General features: G+C 48.8%; 1 protein-coding gene across 1 annotated transcript in view; it reads right to left on the reverse strand.

Moving 5' to 3' along the window:
• The window catches only part of GGA2 (golgi associated, gamma adaptin ear containing, ARF binding protein 2), a 44,601-nt gene extending 22,875 nt beyond the window's left edge, over nucleotides 1-21,726 (reverse strand). The window contains exons 1-5 of the mRNA XM_019011902.4: nucleotides 21,524-21,726; nucleotides 6,749-6,833; nucleotides 5,364-5,439; nucleotides 4,421-4,519; nucleotides 2,738-2,861 (exon numbers count right to left, since the gene is read on the reverse strand). Coding sequence (XP_018867447.2) covers nucleotides 2,738-2,861; nucleotides 4,421-4,519; nucleotides 5,364-5,439; nucleotides 6,749-6,833; nucleotides 21,524-21,623 — 484 coding nt within the window. The 5' untranslated portion in view covers nucleotides 21,624-21,726. The remainder of the gene's footprint in view (nucleotides 1-2,737; nucleotides 2,862-4,420; nucleotides 4,520-5,363; nucleotides 5,440-6,748; nucleotides 6,834-21,523) is intronic.
• Nucleotides 21,727-25,086: the final 3,360 nt, after the last annotated feature.

Genomic DNA, 25,086 nt, shown 5'->3' on the forward strand with positions numbered 1-25,086 from the left:
AGAGAAGAGCCAGTCCTGAAGGCCTGCAGTCTGTGGGCCTTATGCTGTAAAAACATGGATCAGTTTATCCAGCTACATAACCTCCCAGGGATCAAAAGTTTCTGGAGGGTCCCTGATGAAGCTCCTGAAAATGCTGAGTGTATGTGACAGGGAACAACAGTCCATCCTGAACCTGAGTTCCTTCTTTTAAGAGCCCAACATAAAAAGGAATTCAGATTCCCATCTTCCAAACAGGACACACAAAGGTGGGAACTATCACCCCCACCGTGACAACAACAAAACACTGGAAAGTGTGCAAATTCACAACATTTTTGTTGTTTTTGAGACAGATTCTTGCTCTGTCTCCCAGGCTAGAATGCAGTGGTATGATCATGGCTCGCTGGAGCCTCAAACTCCTAAGGTCAAGCAGTCCTCTCACCTTGGCCTCCCAAGTAGCTGGGACTACAGGTGGGCACCACCACACCCAGGTAATTTTTTTAAAAAATTTTTTGTACAGATGGGGTCTCGCTATGTTGCCCAGGCTGGTCTCAAACTCCTGGCCTCAAGTGATTCCTCACCTCAAACTCCCAAAGTGCTGTGATCACAGGCGTGAGCCACCATGCCCAGCCTACAGCTTCCCTGAATCCATCAGAGAGCTCAGATCGCAGGGCAACAACCAAGTAACCTGAAATCTAAGGAAAAAAACAACCTCCAAGGATTGACAAAAGGCAATACCAATAGTAACAACTAAGCTAGAATTATTTAAAAATTGTCTACAGGCCAGTGTGAGCTACCAAGAGGATACAGAATTTCTGGAGGCTGCAACGAAAAGAAAATAAGCTCTTCTCCAGAGGCTCACGAAAACAGCGGGAAGGCCTGAAGGCGGGATTAGGGGGAGAAGAGTAACAAACCCTGCAGCCTTAGAGCACTGGTGGAACCCACCGCAGCTAGAGAAAAAACAGAGGAGAAAAAACAAAAACAAACCCTAGTACCCTTGGAGGAGGAGCAGGAATTATGTCCTGGGCCCAGATCTACACTGGGGTGAGGCAGGATCACAAACAGATCCTACCAAGACCCAACCAAGACCCAGGATGCAGTGCCTGCCTAAGAACCAGGCTGAATCAGAACAGAGACTGGCCCTGCCCGCCACCCTATCCCTCTGACAAGGGATGGCTGTCTACTGCTACGAGTGGCAAGTACAAGGAGAAAGGCTCTCTCCAAGGTGCAGAAGAAAGTGAAGACCTACAGCTGAGAGAACAGATACTGAAGAAAACTAACAAACTAGCCCCCAACCTAAACATCGGCTAACACTACAGGAATCTGAAGTCTGATATAGTAACTACAGCAACAACAAATCTCACACCCAGCTCAAATCCTGTCTACCAAAAGGAAAGCTCTACCCAATTCCAGGGATTAAAAACTCCTTACCTCACCGATGGATATGCCAATTACCCTGATTTGATCACTACACATTGTATGCATGTACCAAAATATCACATTGTACTCCAATAAATGTGTATAAGTATGTGTCAATTAAAAATAAATCCACGGCCGGGAACAGTGGCTCACGCCTGTAATTCCAGCACTTTGGGAGGCTGAGGCAGGCGGATCATTTCAGGTTGGGAGTTTGAGACCAGCCTGAGCAACATGGTGAAACCCCATCTCTACTAAAAATACAAAAATTAGCCAGGCATGGTGGCGGGTGCCTGTAATCCCAGCTACTCGAGAAGCTGAGGCACAAGAATTACTTGAACCCAGGAGGCGGAGGTTGCAGTGAACAGAGATCGCCCCACTGCACTCCAGCCTGGGCAACAGAGTGAGACTCTGTCTCAAAAGAAAAAAAAAAAAAAGAAGTAAATAAAAATAAATCCACTAAATTATTACTGAAAGATCTTTTGTAACTATAAAATATTATATGTCTGCACGTTGTTACTTTTATCACAATAGTATTTTTCAAACTCTAGCTCATAGGTAGCATTTATCTGTACTTCATAAGGTTCCACTATTTCAGGAAAAGAGGTTAAAGATGGGCATGGTGGCTCACGCCTGGGAGGCTGTGGGAGGATCATTTGAGCCCAGTAGTTTGAGACCAGCGTGGGTAACACTGCAAGACCCTGTCTCTACAAAAAATAAAAATATTTGGTGTAAGTGAGACAGCAAGTGAGACAGAGACAGAGAGAGAGGGAGAGAGTGTGTGTGTTTGTGTGTGTGTGTTGGGGTGCGGGTGGGAGAATAATAATAAATGAATAAATTAGTTGGGTATGGTGGCACACGCCTGTAGTCCCAGCTGCTTGGGAGACTGAGGCAGGAAAATGGCTGGAGTCCAGAAGGTCGAGGCTACAGTGAGCCATGACTGCACCACTGTGCTCCAGCCTAGGTAACAGGGCAACACCTTGTCTCAAAAAAAAAAAACCAAAAGGTAAGTTTTTAAGCAAACAAGTCTTTTAAAAGATAAATAAGTGCTTTAGTGACATAGGTAGCTTGTATTTTGATCTTTTTCATGCTGTGGTTTCCTATGATTTCCAGGCAACAGGGAAAAAAGCAAACCCTACATCATCTTTCCAGGTTTGCACTATGGCTTTTAAAGGTAAGTAGATAAAAGATTTATTGCGTAAAAAAAAAAATCAAAACTCTACCTCAGTGTCTATGGTCCTACATAAGAAGTACAGCTTTCAACAAAAAATTATAAGGCAGATGAAAAAGCAAGAAGATACAGGCCTAGTCAAGAGGAAATAAGACACAGTAAGGCAAGTCAGACCTTGTTTCTTCAGCATCTGATAAGCGTCTCGAATCTTGATGTCTTCCGGAAACCAGACTGTCCAACTAAAGAGTATTTCAATGACTCTTCCTTTAACTTTTTCTGTGGCCCAGGACCCCAGGTACTGAAAGTAAAAACGAAAGATAATTCTAGAGCTGGAAGGGACTTGGGGGACCGACACTTTAACTAAAGAGGTAGCTGCTGAGGCCAAGAGACACAAGCTCCCAGGCGCGGTATGAGTGTGAGGAGAGACTAGAGGCCACACCATCTGGCGCCCAGCCCCGGAGCCCTTCCTGGGATTCAAGGAATTCATCTCCGCAATACTCACACTAAACCCCACCATGCAGGAGCCTGGGTCAGAGCCTGTTCTACACCACTGGGGACAGTCATTTTTTGCCTTGGACAAGAATATAATAATAAAATTTGGTCTTTGTTTCCATTCCTGGCACAGAACTTCAAAAATCCTTGGAATTTCCTGAGTCACAAGAGTGTCTTGTTATTCAAGAGACACACTCGCAGGGTGCACCTGAGTTTTCACTAATGACTTACAGTGAGTGCCTAGAGAGCTTCAAGGGCTGGCCACTCCAAAGAGATCAACCTTGTGATCAGAGGGCTGAAACTTTCAGCCCCATCTCCTGACCGGTGCCCCCACATTCCCCCACCTGTGGAGGCGGTGGGGCGGGCAGAGGGGTGTGAACTAGAGATTGAGTTCAACTATGTGGCCAATGATTTGACCGATCATGCCCAGGTAATAAAACCTAGTGCTAGTTCAAGCCAGCAATGATGTGTAAAAAAACAAAACAAAACAAAAAAACCTCAGATGAAAACACTGAAATAAGGAAGCTCAGAGAGCCTCTCAGTTGAACCTACGTTGGGAGGATGGCAAGCTCAGAGTCCAGGGGAGGGCACAGCAGCTCTGTCCCCTCTTGCCCCACCAAGCCCTTGCCTATGTATTGCTTCCATTTGTATCCTTTACAATAAAACAGGGATAGAAAGTATAGTGCTTTCCTATGTACGTGAATCATTCTAGGGAATTATGGAATCTGGGGCAGTGGGGGTCATGGGAACCCCTGAATCTGCAGCTGGGGATGCAGAAGTGCAGCAGCTTGAGGACACATGAGACTCACGGCTGGCAGCTGAAACACAGGAAGCCTAAGCAGCACTGAGCCCTCACTGCATGGGGTCCGGGTAGCATGCAACTCTGGGGAGTGTCAGAACTGAAATGAACTGTAGGACCCATGGCCAGCATCAGCACTGTTGTGGGAACACAACAAGGCAGGGCTCAAGGTTGGTTACCTGAGACTGGCTGAGCTAAGACAGGTGCCAGGAGGACAGGTACAGAGGACAAGGCAGGAGGTGATAGGAAACTTTCAGGCCACCCCTGGGATCTCTCACTGTCTCTATCAGGAACCTATGCCTCCAAGCTGGAGTTCCTCATCTCCTCTAGGCCACATGTTCCCCAGGCCTTCTTAAAAGGGAAATGTGAAAATGCTAACAGTGAGGGGCGGGGGTCAGCTAATGAGCAGAGCCTCTTCCTAGAGCTTGGAGAGGAGAGCGCTTCTTTCACAGGCAGGAGAGGGTTTTGTCCATGCGTGGGCCTGCCTCTGGCCTGAGGAGCGAGCCAGGAGTTTGACAGTGGGCGTAGGTGCGACACAGTCAGCAGAGCCAAGCCCAGGTACTCACCTTTGGGGACAACACTTTGATCAGTTCGTTCAGGAAACGAAATTTGGCCACCTCGCTGTGGAACTTCTCCCCACAGTGGTTCATGCACATCTCCAGCACCTGCACAGACACAGGACCCCCAGGAGAAGGTGGAAAGCCAGTGGTCCCAGGCTCCCCTCCAGGCTGGTAATCACTTGCTGGAGACTGCGCTGGAACCAAGGCTAACCCTGCCTCAAGCCTATGAGGACACTGAAGTTTTGATGAAGAGGACGTTTTCAGATCAAGAAAAAAATGTCCCCTGTTCAATCTTGCTATAACTGCCTGAGGTTTATGCCCAGGAAATAGCTTAGTGGGGTATGTCAAACCCTGAGGTCACCCCACCTTTTAAGGAGACCCTTTGAGAGGGGCAAGTGGCTAAAGAACCAACTCCTCCCCAGAGGCAGAGATCTGGTATCCAGTGCCCAAGACCAGCCAGATGTCACCCACTGGCACTCAAGAGGTAAGCTGAGCCTGCAGACCCCTCCTCTCGTCCATACTGTGGCTTTCAACACTGCAAATTAGTCACCAACATCTAAACACTCAAACGTATACAAAGACCGAAACTAGCAATCCTGAGCCCATACTCATACCTGCCAACAGCTAGTGGGCCCTGTGCTAGAACTGCCCTCTCTAGACAAGGCACATGAACTTGCCAGCCCTGGTCTAAGAAGGGCAAATGAAATAAAACCTTCCTTTCCTTCTCCCACAGTAGGCTCAATGCTGCCCTGAAGAAACAGATGAGAAACAAGAGGAAGAAGGGTGGGGACCCTGGCCCAGATCTCCCTCCTCCAACCTGCTGTGAAGGTAAACCTCTCAGGGGACCTCCTTTCCCCAGTGAAAAGGATCTGCGTGGAAGCAAAGTGCCTCTCGGCTCTCTATAGCACAAGGACAGGAAAGCTTAGGCTACAAGGCAAGCCAAACTCACCGTTAAGGCATAAAGAGCTTCCTTCTCTTGCGGAGACTGGATCTTGTGGGCCAGTAGCCAGGGCGCATGTGTGGGGCTACAGGGAAACAAAAAGACCTAGACTCTGGGCGGGCAAAAAGAAACTAACCCGAGTGGCTGAGCATGCTCAGTAAAATCACTTTTCTTCCAGGGGCTGGTGTCCAAAAGCAGAGGTGGAGCATGCCTGACAAACAGCCCACACGGGGGCCCTGGAGAGGGCCACCTCGCACCCACCCTGGTTGCACCTACAGCACCCAAGGTCCTCCTCCTGCCCAGGGCACACTGCCCTCCCCTCAGCCAACCCCCAGCCCCCAAACTCCAAGCTGCCAGTCCCAGCCCAGTCCCATGAGTAGCCACAGCAGCACAGGCCCTGTATGGCTGTGATAAATGCCTAGGAAATGCTAGAGCAGAAAGTGCGACCAAACTCTGGGTTCAAACTGGCCAAATATGCGACACCACACAGATTAAACATCTGGATGGGCCAGGCACAGTGGCTCACGCCCGTAATCCCAGCACTTTGGGAGGTCAGGGCAGGTGGATCACCTGAGGTCAGGAGTTTGAGACCAGCCTGGCCAACATGGTGAAACCCCATCTCTACTAAAAAAATACAAAAAATTAGCCAGGCATGGAGGCACATGCCTGTAATCCCAGCTACTTGGGAGGCTGAGGCAGGAGAACCACTTGAACCCGGGAGGTGGAGGTTGCAGTGAGCTGAGATCGTGCCCTTGCACTCCAGTCTTGAGACACTCTGTCTCAAGAAAAAAAAAAAAAGAAAACAAAACAAAACAAAAACAAAACATCTGGATGAGTCACTTGATTCTGATTCTTCAGGTCCTATCCAGATGCTGTGGAAACAGAATTCAATAAAACCTTCCCCTTTTCCTTTTTCTTAAAATTACATTTAAATGGTGGAGAATACACAGATCTCTTTTAATTAGGTAACGTGTCTATAGTCTATCAGTAACATTCAGAGTTCTCCTCAGCATTAGTGTTTTATAACACTATTTAAAATTAATAACTGCCAGTTGCAAGTGAGCTATCCTGTGTTTTTTTTACCCCCACGTGAATTTGCTAATTTTAGAAAAATAATGTTCTCAGGATTATAGGGGAAAATGAGAGAATGAATGCCAGCCTGACTGCATTTCTATTTTTTTGAGACAGTCTCTCGCTCTGTCACCCAGGCTGGTCTCAAACTCCTGGGCTCAAGCAATCCTCCTGCCTTGGTCTCCCAAACTGCTGGGATTATAGGCATGAGCCACCGATCCTTGCCTAGAGAGCTTAACCCTAAAACAGTCTTGAGAGACAAAGGCCTACACTCAGTGTGGGGTGCCCCCAGAGTCAACTATGTGTGTGAGAAGTTACCTTACCCATTGGGGTCAGTGTTCACCTGCTCACAGAAATTCTGGATAGCTGACCAATCCTGTTCCGACATGCTTGGGTCTGTAGCTTTGTCTGTCAAATAAATAATAAAGTTAGAGAGTACATAATAGGAAGAAATTTACACCCCTCCCCATACACATGGTGGCCAAGAGGTGTTTAATCACAGATCTATAGGATCAGACCAGTGGGCAGACAGCTGGAAGGAGAGGAATTGTGCCCGCGCTGCCTACCACCACCCAGCACAGCATTGGGCACATGGTATGCCCTTACTGAATATTTGCTGATTGAATGAACCAGCAAATTAACAAGCTGGCTGGGCACAGTGGCTCATGCCTGTAATCCCGGCATTTTGGGAGGCCGAGGTGGGGGGAATCATTTGAGGTCAGAAGTTTGAGACTAGCCTGACCAACATGATGAAACCCCATCTCTACTAAAAATACAAAAAAATTAGCCAGGCATGGTGATCCATGCCTGTAATCCCAGCTATTTGGGAGGCTGAGGCAGGAGAATCGCTTGAACTTGGGAGGTGGAGGTTGCAGTGAGCCAAGATCGCGCCACTGCACTCCAGCCTAGGAGACAGAGGGAGACTCTGTCTCAAAAAAAAAAAAAAAAAATTAACTGACAAGTTATTCCCCTGAAAGCGGCTCCACTTTTAGTGCAGAGGTTGGCCCGGGTGTTGGCTTCACACTCGAGTTGGGATGCCCCCACCTGGCCTGTGACAAGCGGAGACAGAAGAGACGCCACCTGGAAGTGTCTCAGCTGTGTGACAGGAAGACAAGAACACACCACCAGAAGGAATACCATCCTGACCGTTCATAAAACTTCCAGTGGCAGCATGGTGGCTCACACCTGTAATCCCAGCACTTCATGGGGCTGAGGTGCATCGCTTGAGCCCAGGAGTTTGAGACCAGCATGGGCAACATGGGGAAATCACATACCTACTAAAATTTTAAAAAATTAAGACCAGGCGCGATGGCTCACGCCTGTAATCCCAGCACTTTGGGAAGCCGAGGCAGGTAGATCACTTGAGTTCAGGAGTTTGAGACCAGCCTTGCCAACATGGTGAAACCCTGTGTCTACTAAAAATACAAAAAATTAGCTGGGCGTGGTGGAGTGTTCCTGTAATCCCAGCTACTCAGGTGGCTAAGGCAGGAAAATTGCCTGAACCCAGGAGGTGGAGGTTGCAGTGAGCTGAGATGGCACCACTGCACTCAGCCTGGGCAACAGAGCGAAACTCCATCTAAAAAAAAAAAAAAATTAGCTGGGCGTGGTGGCATGTGACTGTAGTCACAGCTACTCAGGAAGCTGAAGTGGAAAGACTGCTTGAGGCTGAGGCTGCGGTGAGCCAAGATCATGCCACTGCACTCCAACCTGGGCGGGAGAGCAAGATCCTGTCTCAAAAACAACAACAAAAAAACAACAACCCTTCCAACTCCCCTCTGGCCATCTGGTCCTGGCCTGCCCAGCCTCTCCAATGAGAAACCATACTGGTTCTGACAGAGCTGCTCTTTTAGGCTCTGGAAATGAGGCGTTGCTTCTCGGGGCAGTACTTCTGACATTATTATCCTCCTGGCCCGAGTGTCCACTCTGTGCCTCTCAGTGCCCTATCCATATTCTTCCAGACCCATCTGAATTTCCAGCTCCTGCAGAAAACTTCCTCCCGCTGCGCCAACCCCACTGCTTCTCCCTCTGATTACTCAACACAGCACAGTCCGAGTTGAATTTTTCCTGACTGCAGTCACATTTATGTCACGTGGAAGTCATGTGTCTAGATAGGGAGGGTCAACGGACAGGTAATCACCATCTTCCTGCCCACTGACTCCATTCTAAGTGAAGAGAGAACACAAGGGCAAGGGAAGGATCAGTGATTGATTCCTACATTCTCCTCCCCACCCCCGCAAAGCTCTCTCCCATGTTCCGTATCTTAAAATCCTATCTACCCTTGAGTCCCAAGTCACATTCCACCCTAAAGACTTCTCTGACCTTTTTATCTCCCGTCCCATAAAACAAAAGCTGTCTCCTCCTCTGAACAGATATTTTATCTGCCCCTTCTCCGATAGGGATCTCTAGCTACACCCATTAGTCACATGTACTTGGACTCTCTGGGCCTCAGTTTCCTCAACTATAAAATAAAGAAAATAGGGCCAGGTGCTGCAGCTCATGCCTATGATCCCAGCACTCTGGGAAGCCAAGGCAGGAGGACCGCTTGAGCCTAGGAGGTCGAGACCAGCCTGAGCAACATAACGAGACCCAATCTCCACAGAAATTTTTTAAAAAAATTAGTCAGAAGGCTGGGCGCAGTGGCTCATGCCTTAATCCTAGCACTTTGGGAGGCCGAGGAGGGTGGATTGCCTGAACTCAGGAGTTGCAGACCAGCCTGGGCAACATGGTGAAACCCCGTCTCTACCAAAATACAAATAATTAGCTGGGCGTGGCGGCGTGCATCTATAATCCCAGCTACTCAGTAGGGTGAGGCAGGAGAATCGCTTGAACCCGGGAGGCAGAGGTTGCAGTGAGCTGAGATCGTGACACTGCACTCCAGCCTGGGTGACAAGGTGAGACTCTGTCTCCAAAAAAAAAAAAGGCAGGCATGGTGGCACATACCTGCAGTCCTAGCTACTCAGGAGCATCACTTGAGCCCAGGAGGTGGAGGCTACAGTGAGCTATGATTGTGCAACTGCACTCCAGCCTGGGGGGACAAAATGAGACCCCATCTCAAAAATAATAATAAAAACAGTCTGGGCACAGTGTCTCATGCCTGTAATCCCAGCACTTTGCAGGCCAAGGTAGGAAGATCGCCTGAACCCAGGACTTCGTGACAAGCCTGGGCAACATAGTGAGGCCCCATCTCTACAAATATATTTACAAAAAATAAAACAAGGAAAATAGTACCTTCCTCATGGGACTGTCATGTGATTTAAAGGGGAAGGTGTCTAAAATGCTTAGTACAGCAGCACGCAGTAAGAGGTCTACAAAGGATAATTGTTTATTACGTACAGTCTCTGGCTTTTACTGTAATATGTAGACATGTCTTGTCCTACCTAAAGAGAATGAAACCTTAAGGGCAGAAGCCATATCTTCCCTACAGTGCCTTACCCATAGGTACAACATAGAAACTCATCAAATAAATTATTTAAAGCAGTGATTCTCAGCTATTATGTGTCTGAATCACCTAAAGTCTATACCATTTAAGCTTCTGTTTCAGTTCACTACAAGGTCAAGGTTGACACCTCAAAAGAATTCTGACTTCAGCATGTGACTGGACCTGGAGGGAGAGAAGAGGAGAGGCAGGGAGAGAACAGGGGGAGGCAGGGAGAGAACAGGAGAGGCAGAGAACAGGAGGCATGGCCCAAGCTCCCCTCACAGAATCCAGAGCCTTCTCACTCCTCCCTGGCTGCCAGGTGAAAGAGACACAGCACTGACGGGCACCACCTTTTTTTTTTTTTTTTGATATGGAGTCTCGCTCTGTCACCCGGGCTGGTGTGCAGCGGCACAATCTCGGCTCGCTGCAACCTCCGCCTCCCGGGTTCAAGCGATTCTCCGGCCTCAGCCTCTAGAGTAGCTAGGATCACAGGTGCCCACAACCATGACTGGCTAATTTTTTGTATTTTTAGTAGAGACAGGGTTTCACTATATTGGCCAGGCTAGTCTCGAACTACTGACCTCGTGATCCGTCCACCTCAGCCTCCCAAAGTGCTGGGATTACAGGTGTGAGCTACCACACCCGGCCGGCACCAGCTTTCTTCAAGAAAGAAAAAACCTCTCTGAGGTTAAATTACGTTCCAAACCCTTAACCAAGGCCAAGCAGCAATACAATCCACAAAATGTAAGGAGCTTTCTTTCTTATTTGCTAGAGCTCGTATCATGAGGACTCAATCAAGATTTATTGGTAATCCCAGAACTCTGAGAGGCCGAGGCGGGAAGATCACCTGAGTAGGGACGGGGTTTCACCATGTTAGCCAGGATGGTCTCGATCTCCTGACCTCTTGATCCGCCCGCCTCGGCCCCGCAAAGTGTTAGGATTACAGATGTGAGCCACTGTGCCCGGCTCGGTTTTCTTTTACATAAGCCTCTTCATTTGTTGAAACCATAAGATCTTCCTCACAGTGTAGAAACCTGAAAGCTCCTAGCAGCCAGCAATGAATGAAAGGGGCGGGGCCGCTGGCAGGGCGGGGCCTGGTGAACCACGTGCCTAGGCTCCCGCATCACGATGGGAACAGGGCATGTGGAGGGGACTCTGGGCCTGATTGGTTCCTGGGAACCAGGAGAGAGCTCTGGTGGTTGGCAGGGCAACCTCCTTCAGTTGGTGGGAAGCAGTGGAAGGAAGAGGAGCTCCCTCTGTGCTCTCTTCTCCGCAGTCACAGCTCTCAGGCTTGTTGTATCTAGACCCATTCTAAGGAAACCAAACAGGTTCCCAAGGGACCCTTGTAGACAAGGCAGCTCAGGGGAGGCAGCTGAGGCGGGGTGCGGGCTGCTAGTGGGGAGCAGCCCCACAGCCAAGGGCTGGCCCTGCCAGCGTGCCTTTGCTGGGAAGAGGTATAAGTGCTGAGCTCTGCAGACTTGGAAGCAAGGGAAGGCCCAAGCTGCCGGAGAGGAGCCAGGAGCCGAGCTGCCTCACGGGGAACACGCTGAGCTGTTGCTTGAGCACCAATGCCAGCCCCAGGTAGGGTCGGCCCAGGGGGTCTGCGGAGCTGTACTGTGGCTCTGACATCTATGAGGTGGTGGCAAGCAGAGGTGCAGGACAAGGCAGAGAGGAGTGGAGGCACAGCAGATGGAACACGCTGCTCCCCAATGCCAGCCCCAAGCAGGGCCAGTGTGGGGGGCCTGGGGACCTGTCCTGCAGTGCTGACGTCTATGAAGCAGCGTCAAGCAAAGGTGCAGGCCAAGGCAGAGAGGAGCAGAGGTGCCGCAGATGGAACATACTGCTCCCCAATGCCAGCCCCAAGCAAAGCCAGTGCAGGGTGTGGTGGGTGGAACCGCCCTGCAGCTATAACATTATGCAGGCGGAGGTGGCAGTAGCGCCACACCCCACTGCTGTGGAGCCTGCCCAGTCGGATTTAGGAGCCCGCAAGGGCCATGACCTGCAGCACATCAGCGACCAGGAGATGCCCAAATATTTTGCTTCTGACCATCCAAGGGAAAGTACACTTTTTTTGAGAAAATATCAAATGAGTGTGCAAGAAAAGAGGAGGAGCTCTCATCTATAGTATATACCCCCATGGCATCTTGATAGAAAATACACCTCGTGTTACACCATATTGCTAGATAACAGAACAGTCAGCCAGCCTGATCTTTGACACACATTAGAAAGTGTGACTTAGGCAATATATTACAACATAAAGCACAGATACGCAAATAGATCTCTGGCTATTTTTGACAAGCCAGTACACCCACTTTCACAAGAGAAGTTTCCAGGGAAATCCTTCGAGCATGATCCCAAACGCAACTGTACTTTCAGATATTTCTGTACTCTTTTTCAAGTCATAAAACTAACAGCTCCATGTGCAATCGTAGCTTTGGTGTACATCGAACGACTTTTAACTAATGGTAGCATCGCTCTTTGTCCTACTAATTGGAAAAAGATTGTGCTCGGAGCCATGCTTCTTGCCTCCAAGGTTTGGAGAAATCATGGTCTGTGGAGTGTGGATGACAGCCAGAATCCCAAGGACATTGCAGTTGAGAACATGAGCAAGATGGAGAAGTGTTTTTTGGAGCTACTTGGGTTTAATATTCATGTGTCTGCCAGTGTTTATGCAAGATATTACTTCGACCTGTGTGCCTTGGCAAATGACCGTGACCTGTATTTTCTATTTAGTTTTCTTCACAAAGATAAAGCACAGAAACTGGAGGCTGTGTCATGGCCGTGTGAATACAAAGACTTGCATCAACATGCCGCTGCTATAACAAGGGCTATCAGCATGAATTTCATTGGTATTCGGTGCACTAATGCCATCTTAAAGAGAGAAATTAACATTATAAGATCCTAAACTTCTCAACTGTAAAGACTAGAAAATATCACTTCTGCTGAAAGAAACAACAAAATTAGGATTTTCTTTTTTTGTTGTTTAGGATTTTCATCGAGAGGAAACATCTTCAAGTTAGCCACTTGAAGGAACTGGGTGATGGTGGTATGAACAGTGGGTGCCAGGTGCTTTCTGCCCTTCTTGTTCCACTGGGTCCAGATGGCATTCCTAGGGCACCACCTTCTTGAACAACTCTTGGGGAGAAGGAGTGTCACATGGACACAGCACATCCCTGCTCAGAGTCCACAATCACCCACAGTCTCAAGCAGGTGCCAGTGGTGTCCACAGTCACCCACAGTCCCTAGCATGTGACAGTGGTCTGAGCTGAGCTGGAGTCCAAAAAACTTTAGAATTGGCTCCAGATTTGTGAGAGCACCTGGGTATGGTTCTCTGCCCACTGAGGCACTGAATGCATCATGGCCCAAAACTCAACAATGGTGGGAAGAGAGAGTGGCATCGGGGCAAGGCTGTCATTACTCCAAGCACCAGGGTGGCTCAGGCCTGCTCATCTACTCTTTGGAGGGAATCTGTGCATGTGAAATGAGACCCCTACGTCATGATTATAAAGGAAGAGATGAAATCAGTTCATCTTACCCCAGGCCGATAATGGTCATGCCACCTAGGGAAGCAGTAAAAGACCTGGTCTTGGGATTGTTAGGGGAGCTACCGAAGTGAAAACTGAATTTACCCACTTCCAGGAAAACAACAAAAGAGGAACATCTGGGTTCAAACCTTTATCAGAAGATCATTTACCCAGCTAATCTTGCTGTGGTGCATTGTATGGTCTCAGCAATTGTCAACAAAAGCCTCTTAATAATTCTAACACAGGGACACACTGCAACTCACATTTTCCAGTGCACCTCAGTGGTTAAAGAGATTGCTGGTGCTGCCTGCATCTGTCAGTCTGTTCACATATGGAGAGGAGCAGCGGTTCTCACGGGAGCAGCTTCTGCATCCTGAGGAAGTTTGCCCAGACATTTCTGGTTGTAATAGCTGGTGGCTCCCACTGACATGCAGTCAACAATGGGAATCCTATGGTGCACAGGACTGCACACCTTCTCAGTCAAAAAAGAATTTTCTGGCTTCCAAAATAGAAAGTGCTGAGGATCAACTGCCCCAGAGTCTACAAGGGAAACACTTTCTGAGACTTTCTTTTTTTCTTACAAGAACACCAGATCCCCACCAATGTGAGATGTCAGATTAAGTTTTTGTGCAAGGGTGGATGTGGGGGGCAGAATCCTAAGATGCCCCATGATCTCTGCTGTCTTTTGTTACACCCTGAATCCTCATCTTTCCTTGGGTATGGCCAGACCTGTGCCTTGTTCAGAACATTTGAATATGGCAAAGTGAGGGAGTGGCTCTCTGGGAGTTACCTTTCCTTTCCTTTCCTTTTATCGGGAACAATAGGAATCCTTATTTTCTTCTTTGTGTTTGCTTTCACAAACCAGTGGTTTGGAATATCCCACTGTCGATTTCCGATTTCCTCCTCCAACCATAGTCTATAGCCCTTTATACGTAATTGAATATTTTCATGTATTGATTGTGTCTGAAGATGAAATATTAGATGAAACATGTTAAAACATTTCATGCAAAGCCTTCAGTGGTTGCAGAGTCTACTCTTTGGTGAATACACAAATTGATCTATTTTATATATTAAAAATTGTATTAGTTGTAATAATGATATTTTCTTTTTTATCTTTACTTGTCAGATATAGTTACTTAAATGTTTCCAAAATTAATGATATTATATCTTATATTTGATTTAAAACACTACTAGGATATTTGGATTGATAGTTGAAAATAAATGGCAAAATAAGAATTGCTGAAACCTAGTGATAATGTACTTATGATGAGTTTATTATCTATTATCCCATCATTGTTAAATTTTTAAATTTCCATGAAAACCTATACATAAGAACTTAAAATTCTGTGTAAAATAGTTCGTGCCCTGCACTTTAGCTCCACTGCATACTGAATAAAAGGAAAACGGATTCTCCCGTGGGGGGAAAAAAAAGATTTATCATGGCTCAAAAGTAACAGTAACCGTCATTTTTAAAAGTACCTAATATGGGGCCGGGCATAGTGGCTCATGCCTGTAATCCCAGCATTTTCGGAGGCCAAGGTGGGCGGATCACCTGAGGTTGGGAGTTGAACACCAGCCTGACCAACATGGAGAAACCCCGTCTCTACTAAAAATACAAAATTAGCCAGGTGTGGTGCTGCATGCTTGCAGTCCCAGCTACTTGGAGGCTAAAGCAGAAGAATCGCTTGAACCCGGGAGATGGAGGTTGCGGTGAGCCAAGATCGTGCCATTGCACTCCAGCCTGGGTAATAAGAGTGAAACTCCGTCTCAAAAAAAAAAAGTACCTACTATGGGCCAGATACCATGCCAGATGTCCTCAGAACAATCCAGGTTGGCACGATCATCTACACCATTTTACAGATGAAGAAACCTACCCAGCCACAAAGCAAGGGAGTGGCAGAAACAAAAATTAAGTCACAGGCTGGCCCAGCTCCACAGCCTGGATGTGTTTCTAACCACTCTTGCGGTGAGGTCTTCAGTTCCTTGACAAAGTTAGGGCCTCTCTTGGAAGCCAGCTTGATCTTCGTGCTCATAAACTCCTTAAAGGCAAAAAGCAGGCCTGTCTCATTCACTGTCACAGGCTCTAGTACCTAGAAGAGTTGCTGGCAGTTATCTACTGAATGAATGATTCCTCTTTTGCTAGACAGTGTTTGGCCAGCTGGCTGGACATACTGATAACACGGGGAGATGGCTATCTCAGTTCTGAAATAACTGGGCCCCTAAACACATAATCCCAGCCTGCACAAACTATTTCAGAAGACTTGAGCAGCTCCAAAAAATGACCCCCAGGGGGCCAGCAGCTGGGTCTGACCAGGCCACAGCAACCGCCGTAGGTCTGTTTGACACCAATCTGCTCCAAGGACTAGCTAGGGGCCAGACAGGGCACGGCCAGGGAGAAATTCAAAGGATGCCTTCTCTGTTTTGGGCTATCCCAGACTCCATGGTGGTTTATTTATAGCTGGCACTTGAGCAGGACAGAGGGGTGCTGAGAAATAGCACTGCTGCCATGTATTTCCTCACTAAAAGCAGTGTTTGTATGATTCATTTCAAGCGTGCTACAGTGCCAGAGGTGCTAAGAAAACAGCTGAGACCTCCGGCTGTGAGTGAAATGGCTCATCCAAGAGTGACTAATTCAGAAGCCAAACCATCCCACATCAGCTGCCAACCAACCACCGGGGTCATGACCCTGGCACCAGCAGCAGCCTGTGCTAGCAAGGGGAGCCCCAAGACTGTGAGGAAGTGGTCACCCCGAGGAGCAGAATGCAATCCTTCAGCAGTCCACGCTGCAGGGGGACTCCTTCCCTGGGAGGGACACGTGGACCCCAAGAGTCCGGCAATCATACAATTCAGCACATGTGAAAACCTCCAAGACTCAGCATGGGAATGTCCTACACATCACCTGGGAGTAGGACCAAGCGGAAGGAAGAAACAGATTTACTGAGCACCCAACTTTTACTAAGCCATGGCCTCCCTGGTAGCACTACCAGAGCTAGAACCCTAGAGCCCAAGAGGACTGAGTGCTGTTTTTAATAGCGCAAGGCTAGCAACACCTAAGATGTCTACCAACAGGGACCCGGTTAAATGGATCCTAGGACACCCATACAACAGGGCATCTAAGGCTTTTCATTTAAAAGAACAAGGCGGCTACATCTGCAGTCATGTGGAATAATGACCAAAATACATGAAGTGGAAAAAAACACCACAGAACTGAATGACAGAATGCACAGGCGCTGCCGTTTGTATTTTTAAGGCATGAGATTCTGGTAACGGCTTCCTGATACTCCTCTGGGAACAACCCCTCTCCTCAATTCCAGGTCCCCCATTCACCCTCCCCACCCTTGGCTCTGGGTTGGGTACTGTCCCCCACCCCACCCCAGGTCTGGCCATCTTCATATTTCATGACCCCAGGTCATGCTGACTCCAAGGTGGACACAAAACCCAAGCCAACAGGCAGAAGAACAATAACTCTTGCAAATCAATGGGGAAAAGAAATTCTGCTGGGATTGCAGTAGGGAGAAGAGCAAAGCAGAGAAAATTCAATCAAAGAAGTGAACCGTGGAGCTCCTGGACTGAGCCTACCCCTACTCTGGGACTTTCTTTACTTTCCTTTTTTTTGGTAAGCGGGTATGGGTATGAGTTAGTTTCAATTACTTGCAGCTATAAAAGCTTAATGATAATAATAGCTAGCGCTTCTTGGGCACTTACTACAAGCATAGTAAGGCACTATTTTAAGTGCTTTCTGTGTATTAAAGCCTTTGATTCTCTCAACAACCCTAAGAAGAGGTTTTATTACTCTCTTCCCATCTTAAAGATACAGCTGCCTTGTTTGCAGGGACCTGATCTTGGCCAGTCCTCAGACACCAGCCCCTGGTGACTTCATGTAGCTCAGACCCATGAGCTTTTGCCTTCAACTACACCCATGTCTTGGCCATACTATCAATCCCACGACCCCCTTATCCCTCCATTGCAGCACCAATGGCCCACCATCCCCAACAAATCTGGCTTAACCCATCGTTCACTTCATCTTCTCTGCTCCTACTCCCAGAAGAAAACAACAACAAATACAGCCATGAAGACTGCAACCCACATTCCTGATGTCCAGTCAGCATTCTGCAGTCCTCACTCAGGAACTCAGCGGGGAGATGGGTAGGAGTGATCCCATCCCACTCAACCCTGGGGAAACATGGCAGTATCTGGTGACATTTTTGGCTGTTATGACTGGGAGGAAGGGTGTGAGCTTTGGTATCCAGTGGGTTTAGGCCAGGGATGCCACTAAACATCCTACAGTGCACAGGTCAGCCCCCACAACACAGAATTATCGGGCCCAAGATGTCACTCGTGCAAAGGTTGAGAAACCCAGCTCTCCGTCTGGGTGGGCCCACTTCGGTTTGCCTTACCAGCCACTCCCCCACGCTTCCCCACCTTCAAGTCCCCTGTTCCACTTGAGCACCTAATACTCGGGTGGCAATGGTGGCACTGACGAACTTGTTTGCATGTGTAATCATCTTGATCTCCTTCCCCAGACAGTCAGAAAAACAAAAGGTGTCCTTCCTCTCTGTGAGGCCAGGTCCCCCCTTTTTGCTCTGGCTCTGAGCTCCTTCAGCACCTTCAGGCCCCTCTGCAATGGATGGGACACTGGACCCAGAATGGGGGAGGGGCAGTTCCCCAAAGGAACATCAACATGGAGAGGGGCTCATGTGTCCCCCTCTCCTTCTAATAATCTCCTTTACTCCTAAATTCCCTCTCGCTATTCTCTCCCCCTCCTTCTACATTCAAGCCTCATGAAAAACAGCTGAGGAGGCCACTGGCTGCACCCTCCCCACACATTTATTCTGCCTGGCCTTCCCCAAATTATGGTCCAAAGTAGGCACCAACTTCTGAAAACCCATGATATTTCACTTAAGAATATAGGTTCTAGCCGTTCCTGAAAAACAGGAAGATCTAGCAACTTTGGGACACAGCCCCCAAAAGCTGGAGCTTAATACAATGTATATGCCATGAAAAAAACCATAATAATAAAACACAAATTAGGCCGGGCTCATGCCTATAATCCCAGCACTTTGGGAGGCCAAGACTGGCAGATAACTTGAGGTCAGGAGTTTGAGACCAGCCTGGCTGACATGGTGAAACCCCGTCTCTACCAAAAAATATTAAAAATTAGCCCAGGCCAGGTGCAGTGGCTCATGCCTGTAATCCCAGCACTTTGGGAGGCTGAGGCAGGTGGATCACCTGAGGTCAGGAGTTTGAGACCAGCCTGACAAACATGGTGAAACCCTGTCGCTACTAAAAATACAAAAATTAGCCAGACATGGTGGCTAACGCCTGTAATCCCAGCTACTTGGGAGGCTGAGGCAGGAGAATTGCTTGAACCTGGGAGGCGGACGTTGCAGTGAGCTGAGATCGTGCCACTGTACTCCAGCCTGGACAAGAATGAAACTCTATCTCTCTCTCTCTCTCTCACACACACACACACACACACACACACAAATTGGCCAGTTGTGGTGGCGTGTGCCCGTAATCCCAGCTACTTGGGAGGCTGAGGCAGGAGAATTGCTTGAACCAAGGAGGCACAGGTTGCAGAGAGCCGAGATGGCACCACTGCACTCCAGCCTGGGCAACAGAGCAAGACTCCATCTCAAAAATAAATAAATAAATAAATAAATAAAAATACATTTAAAAACAGCTAGAACTGGGGAGGCTGATGTGGGAAAAATGCTTGAGCCCAGGAGAGGGGTAAGCTGCAGGGAGCTGAGATCATGCCGCTGCACTCCAGCCTGGGTGACACAGTGAGACTCTGTTTCAAAAAAAGCTGGAGTTGAAGAACTGTGTCCTTGGGCAGCCTCAGTTCCAGGCACTCCTTTTATCTCCTCCACCTGAGGCAGCTACTTTCTCTTACTCCGGCTACTTTTTTTTTTTGAGACAGAATCTCGCCTTGTCACCCAGGCTGGAGTGCAGCGGTGCAATCTTGGCTCCACCTCCACAACCTCTGCCCCAAGGGTTCAAGTGATCCTCCCACCTCGGCCTCCCAAGTAGCTGGAATTACAGGTGTGCGCCACCACACGTGGCTATTTTTTGTATTTTAGTAGAGACGGGGTTTCACCATGTTGGCCAGGCTGGTCTTAAACTCCTGGCCTCAAAGGATTGGCCCACCTCAGCCTCCCAAAGTGCTGTGATTACAGGCAAGAACAGCCTTTTTTTTTTATTTTTGCAACTCCAGTCTAACTAAGCCTTCTGTTCTCCATTGCCTCCTAAAACTACTACCTTCTGTCTCTACTGTTTAACTCAAGGATGTCTCATTAAATAACTGGTTGGTTACCAAATTCAAAGTTCCCTCTTCTCCTTCCTCATTCTCCTCCATCTTTAAGCAGCAAAACTACGTTACAACCACATCCCTCCTTTGCTATCAGTGGGTGCCCCTGAGGTCTCCCCCTGCCTGTTTCTGCTCAGCCTTCAGTCTTCTCTTCCCATCTGCCTCTTCAATGCTGGGGCTCCCCACACTCTCTCTCCAAACCTCTGCTCTTAATATACACAAGCTTCTCCCGCAAGCTCACTGCCAATGAACCAGACTCCCAAACAGTACGTCCCACACTTGCCCTCTCCAGTGCCAACCAGCTACCTAGAGGGCATCTCTTTTTTGACTATGCCACAAGCACCTCAAACTCCACATCTCAACCTTCTCTGCCTAAACTAGCTCCTCCTCACAGGGGAGGCATCTGTAACCCACCAGTTCCTCGAGCCTGAAACCCGCGATCTAGCCTAGATTTCTCCTTGTCCCCTGTCTGCATTCCAAGGCACCGAGGCTGCTGACTACGCCTGCTCATTGCTTCTCCCTCTCCCCACTGCCTTAGTCCTCCTGCGGCCCCCAACCACCACCAAAAGAGCTTTTTAGCGGCTCTCCCTGCCTGAAGTCTCACCCTCTCCGCCCAATTTAGCACCATATGGCTGCAAGTGACGCCTTTAACAGGCTTCCTTGATCAGATTCTCCGGCTGAAAACTCCCAAACAGCTCCCCCGCCCTCGGATAAAACATAAACTCCTTTCTGCAGCACACAAGGCTCTTGAAGATCTCGCCCCAATTAGCCGTGCAGCCCCTTTCCCGGATTCCTGCGCTTTAGGCTTGCACTCCAGCGGACTGACCTACTTGTTCCCGGAGTGCTCCACATTCTCTTGTCCCCAGCTTTTGCACACGCAGTTTCTTCTGCCTGGAATGCGGTCGGCTGTGACGACCCCCAGGTAAACCAACTCCTACCACCACAGGTGAAACGAACGCCCTCCTCCTCCTCGCCAATCCCGTTAGTAAGGTGATGTGACTGCCGGCTTGTACCCACTAAAAAATGTTTTGGTGAGCAAGGACCCTGTGTTATGTATCTCAGTGTTCCTGGCACCTAGGAGAGCTGGGTACAAGGGGAATATTCTTTATCCCCTTTGAACCTCAATCCCTCATTGGTAAAACGGAGATAATAATAACCCCTAAGATGACTGTGAAGCTTACAGGAGACATGCAGAAGAATTCTGGCCAAGGGGTTTGAGCCCAACCAGGGTAACATAATGAGACCCCGTCTCTTAGCGGAAAAAAAAAAAAACATATATATATACGCACACACACACACACATGTGTGTGTGTGTTTAAAAAAAAAGTCTGGCCAAAGTAAACACAAAAGGTAAAAAATCTCTTTTTGACGCGGTAGCCAGATAGAGATCTTTCTCAGCCCCAAACAGACTGCATGTCTTGCACGACTGCGTCTCCTTAAGCCTCAAGGTCCCCGCTTCCGTAGTGGGGTTAATAATAGAAGCCAGCTCGGGGTGGGAATGAGGATTAAGCAGGACTAAGCTGCTGTGAGCACAGTGCCTGGCGCAGGGGAAAGCGCAGGTCACGTAGCCACTGGGGCGGGGGTCGGGGTCCTGTGCTGCTGCTAAGTGGGGGGTGGGCGGAGGGGGAGGGGCAGAGCTCAGAAGGGGGCCGCTGCCCCGGCGGATGCTTGGGGCTCCTCTCGGGGGACCCCTTGGCGATCCTCCCCACCGCGCCGGGCCCAGGCCCCCTACCCGGCCGCCGGCCTCCCCTGCGGCCGCCCGCCCCGAAGCAAGGCCCCGGGAGGCGGGAAGCGAGGCCTCACGTGCGGCGCAGCGGCTGCGCCGAAGGCCTGCCAGGCTACTCACTTAGCCACAGCTCCAGCGACGCTGCCGGGCCCGGGGGACCCTGGGCCGACTGGGTTCCCGCCACAGCCCCCGCCCCCGCCGCCACCGCGGTCGCCGCCATCGCTCCAGCCCCGACGCTGCGGCCGCGGGCGCCTCTGCCTCTTCAGCTGCTGTAGCCGCCCGACGCGCTCCTCTGCTGACTGCGCGGCAGGAGCGGTGGACACGTGACGGGGCGGGGCCGCTGGTGCCGCGCCCACCCCAGGCCCCGCCTCCACGCGGGCCGGGCCGGGACATTTCTCAGCCCAGATCCCTCCACCCAGCGCTGGTCTTCTAAGACCACTCACCGTACGGTTGCCAGATAAAATACAAGACGCCCAATTAAATTTGATTTTCAGAAGAACACGAATAATTCTTTTAGCATTTTTATTTTTTAAGAGACGGGGTCTTGCTGTGTCACTCAGGCTGGAGTCCAATGGCGCGATCACCGCTCACTGCAGCCTCCACCTCCTAGGCTCAAGCGATTCTCCCGCTTCAGTCTCCGGAGGAGCTGGGACTAGGGGCGGGCACCACCACGCCTGGCTAATTTGTGTGTGTGTGTGTGTGTGTGCGTGTTTTTGGTAGAGACTGGGTTTCACCATGTTGCCCAGGTGGTCTCGAACTCCTGGGCTACAAGATCCTCTTACCTCGACTTCCCAAAGTGCTTGCATTTATTTTTTATTTTTATTTTTTTCTTTTTTTGAGACGGAGTCTCACTCTGTCGCCTAGGCTGGAGTGCAGGGGTGCCATCTCAGCTCACTGCAACCTCCACTTCCTGGGTTCAAGCGATTCTCCTGCCTCAGCGTCACGAGTAGCTGGGACTACAGGTGCATGCCCCCACACCCAGCTATTTTTTTTTGTATTTTTAGTAGAAACGAGGGTTCACTATGTTGGCCAGGCTGGTCTCGAACTCCTGACCTCGTGATCTGCCCGCTTCGCCCTCCCAAAGTGCTGGGATTACAGGCGTGAGCCACCGCGCCCGGCCTATGTGCTTGCATTTTTATTCACAGAAGAGTTTTCCTGGAACACTTCTTTTTTTTTTTTAGATGGAGTCTCGCTCTGTTGCCCAGGCTGGAGTGCAGTGGCGCTATCTCGGCTCATTGCAACCTCCACCTCCCTAGTTTCCCGGAACACTTCTAAACTAACATGTCCTGCATTCCTCAATACTCTGCTTTATTTTCTGCATCACACAGTACACCATCGATGTATTATTTACTTGCTTATTCTGTTAAAAGATAATTTTCCCAAAAAAGTATGTCATGATTCTCATAATTATGAAATGAACACGTGTTAAATATTTTATTTAATTACATGAGGGAACCAAGCAGATGTTATAATCAATCCAAAAGTGAAGTCAAAGAAGGGCAAATTTATCTGGAAAAAAAGGAAGATAAGACAAATGTGCAAATGGACGCAAAACTGGCTTTTCGACCGGGGTGAGAGCTGTCCCTCCAGTGAGCGGAATTTACCTATTTATAGGCAAGAATTATTTTGCATTGCTATCAGCTGTCTACAACTTAACAGAGTTATGAGACTTCTCAAAGACAAAGAAAGGCTAGAACCTGGAAGGTTGTGCTGTCTAGACAACGCATAATTTTCCACTGAAGCTGTTGTGCCGCACCCCTATTAACTTCAGTAGGGATGGCACCATGTTTGAAAGGCGGAAGAAGAGACCCAGAGCCACTGAATGAGGCAGGTTTACTGAGGGGACTTACGGGGTGGTCTAGTGGCAGTGGGCTGGACAGGAGGACCACTACCATTTGTAAAGAGCATCAGTTTATATAGTATTTTCAACTAGCACCCTTCCCCTAGCAACCTCCATCTGGCAACCTCAATTTAACCCCAAAGGGCCTTGATCCCCCGTATGGCCTGTGTTCCACAGGATGGGGCCAAGGGTTCAGATGTTCCTCTTAGATAAAGAGTGAACCTCTGGGCTGGCCACCCTGTGATTCCATAGCTTGGAACTCAGAACACATATTCTTCTTAGACCATAGGTACGTATGCCATACAGAAGCACAAATTCTTCCTTGTAGATAAATGAATAGCAATGGGTGATGATTCTTGTCCACACACAAGCAAATGAATACTGTTCTGGGAACACACAGACTTCTTCTTGTGGAAAAACCAGTTCTGCCCCCACTTGCACATCCATTTCAACATTCCTGATCTATACATGACGTCCATTCTTTGGACTGGTTTGAACATCTCACCAGTTTCCTCATTAAGGAGTTAAAGAAAATCTTTTTTTTTTTTTTTTTTGAGAGAGTCTTGCTCTGTTGCCCAGGCTGGAGTGCAATGGTGCAATCTCAGTTCACTGCAACCTCTGCCTCCTGGGTTCAAGCGATTCCCCTGCCTCAGCCTCCTGAGCAGCTGGGAATACAGGCGCCCACCACCACACCCGGCTAATTTTGATATCTTTAGTAGAGACAGAGTTTCACCAGGTTGGCCATGCTGCTCTCGAACTCCTAACCTCAGGTGATCCGCCCACCTTGGCCTCCCAAAGTGTTGGAATTACAGGCGTGAGCCACTGCACCTGGCCTAAATAAAATCTTTAATACATATTTATCTCTTGAAGATTCTAAACATCTGGCAACACTGGACCTGGCTTTCCACATTTCAACAAAACCTGGACATGACTAGAGTCTCCACATGCTACAGGGGGCATGAGCTCTACAGTTTGCCAAGGACCATCCTTCAACTCCTGAAACTTTACTTATTGTAAGCACCTGCAATCCTTTAACATTTTTACATTGTTGGAGCTCAGAAAACCATATCCCAGAGCATGGTGTTTTGGCATAGCGAGTACTTTGAACTCAAAGACAGTGGAAACCCTCAGAAGCAGCCTCAAAGCAAAGGTTCTCTGACCTCCTGCCCGTCTTTCTTCTCCCAAGGCAAGCCACAGAAACTCCAATTCCTCTTTCCCAAGATGGGTCAGGGAAACTCAAACCCCTCTCCCCTAAAGCCAGCCACAAAACCTAGACATATTACTCCAGCCTTCCCTTATTTCTGCTTAAGAGTTGGCCATAAAGGAATTCTCAGTCAGGCATGGTGGCTCACACCTGTAATCCCAGCACTTTGGGAGGCCGAGGCGGGCAGATCACTTGGGTCCAGGTGTTCAAGACTAGCCTGGGCAACATGGTGAAACCGTGTGTCTACAAAAAAATACAAAAATTAGCTGGGTGTGCTGGTGTGTACTTGTAGTCCCAGCTACTCAGGAGGCTGAGGCAGGAGGACCACTTGAGCCTGGGAGGCGGAGGTTGCAGTGAGCCGAGATCACACCACTGCACTCCAGCCTGGGCATGGAATGAGACTCTGTCTCAAAAAAAAAAAAAAAAAAAAAAAAAAAAAAGAAAGAAAAAAAAGAAAAGAAAAGAAAAGAAAAAAGCAATTATCTGAGCTACTTTGTCTGATAACAGGTGGTCATGCCCCCTTATTCCTGCCCTATACCTAGGAAGAAGGAGTGATATACAGGTAAGCCAAGAAGAATTTGGACAGGCCTTGCTGGATCCCCCCACCTAAGTCTAATAGATCAATCATACCATTTTGTT

This window comes from Gorilla gorilla, chromosome 18, assembly GCF_029281585.2.
Source record: "Gorilla gorilla gorilla isolate KB3781 chromosome 18, NHGRI_mGorGor1-v2.1_pri, whole genome shotgun sequence".
Lineage (NCBI taxonomy): Eukaryota > Metazoa > Chordata > Mammalia > Primates > Hominidae > Gorilla > Gorilla gorilla.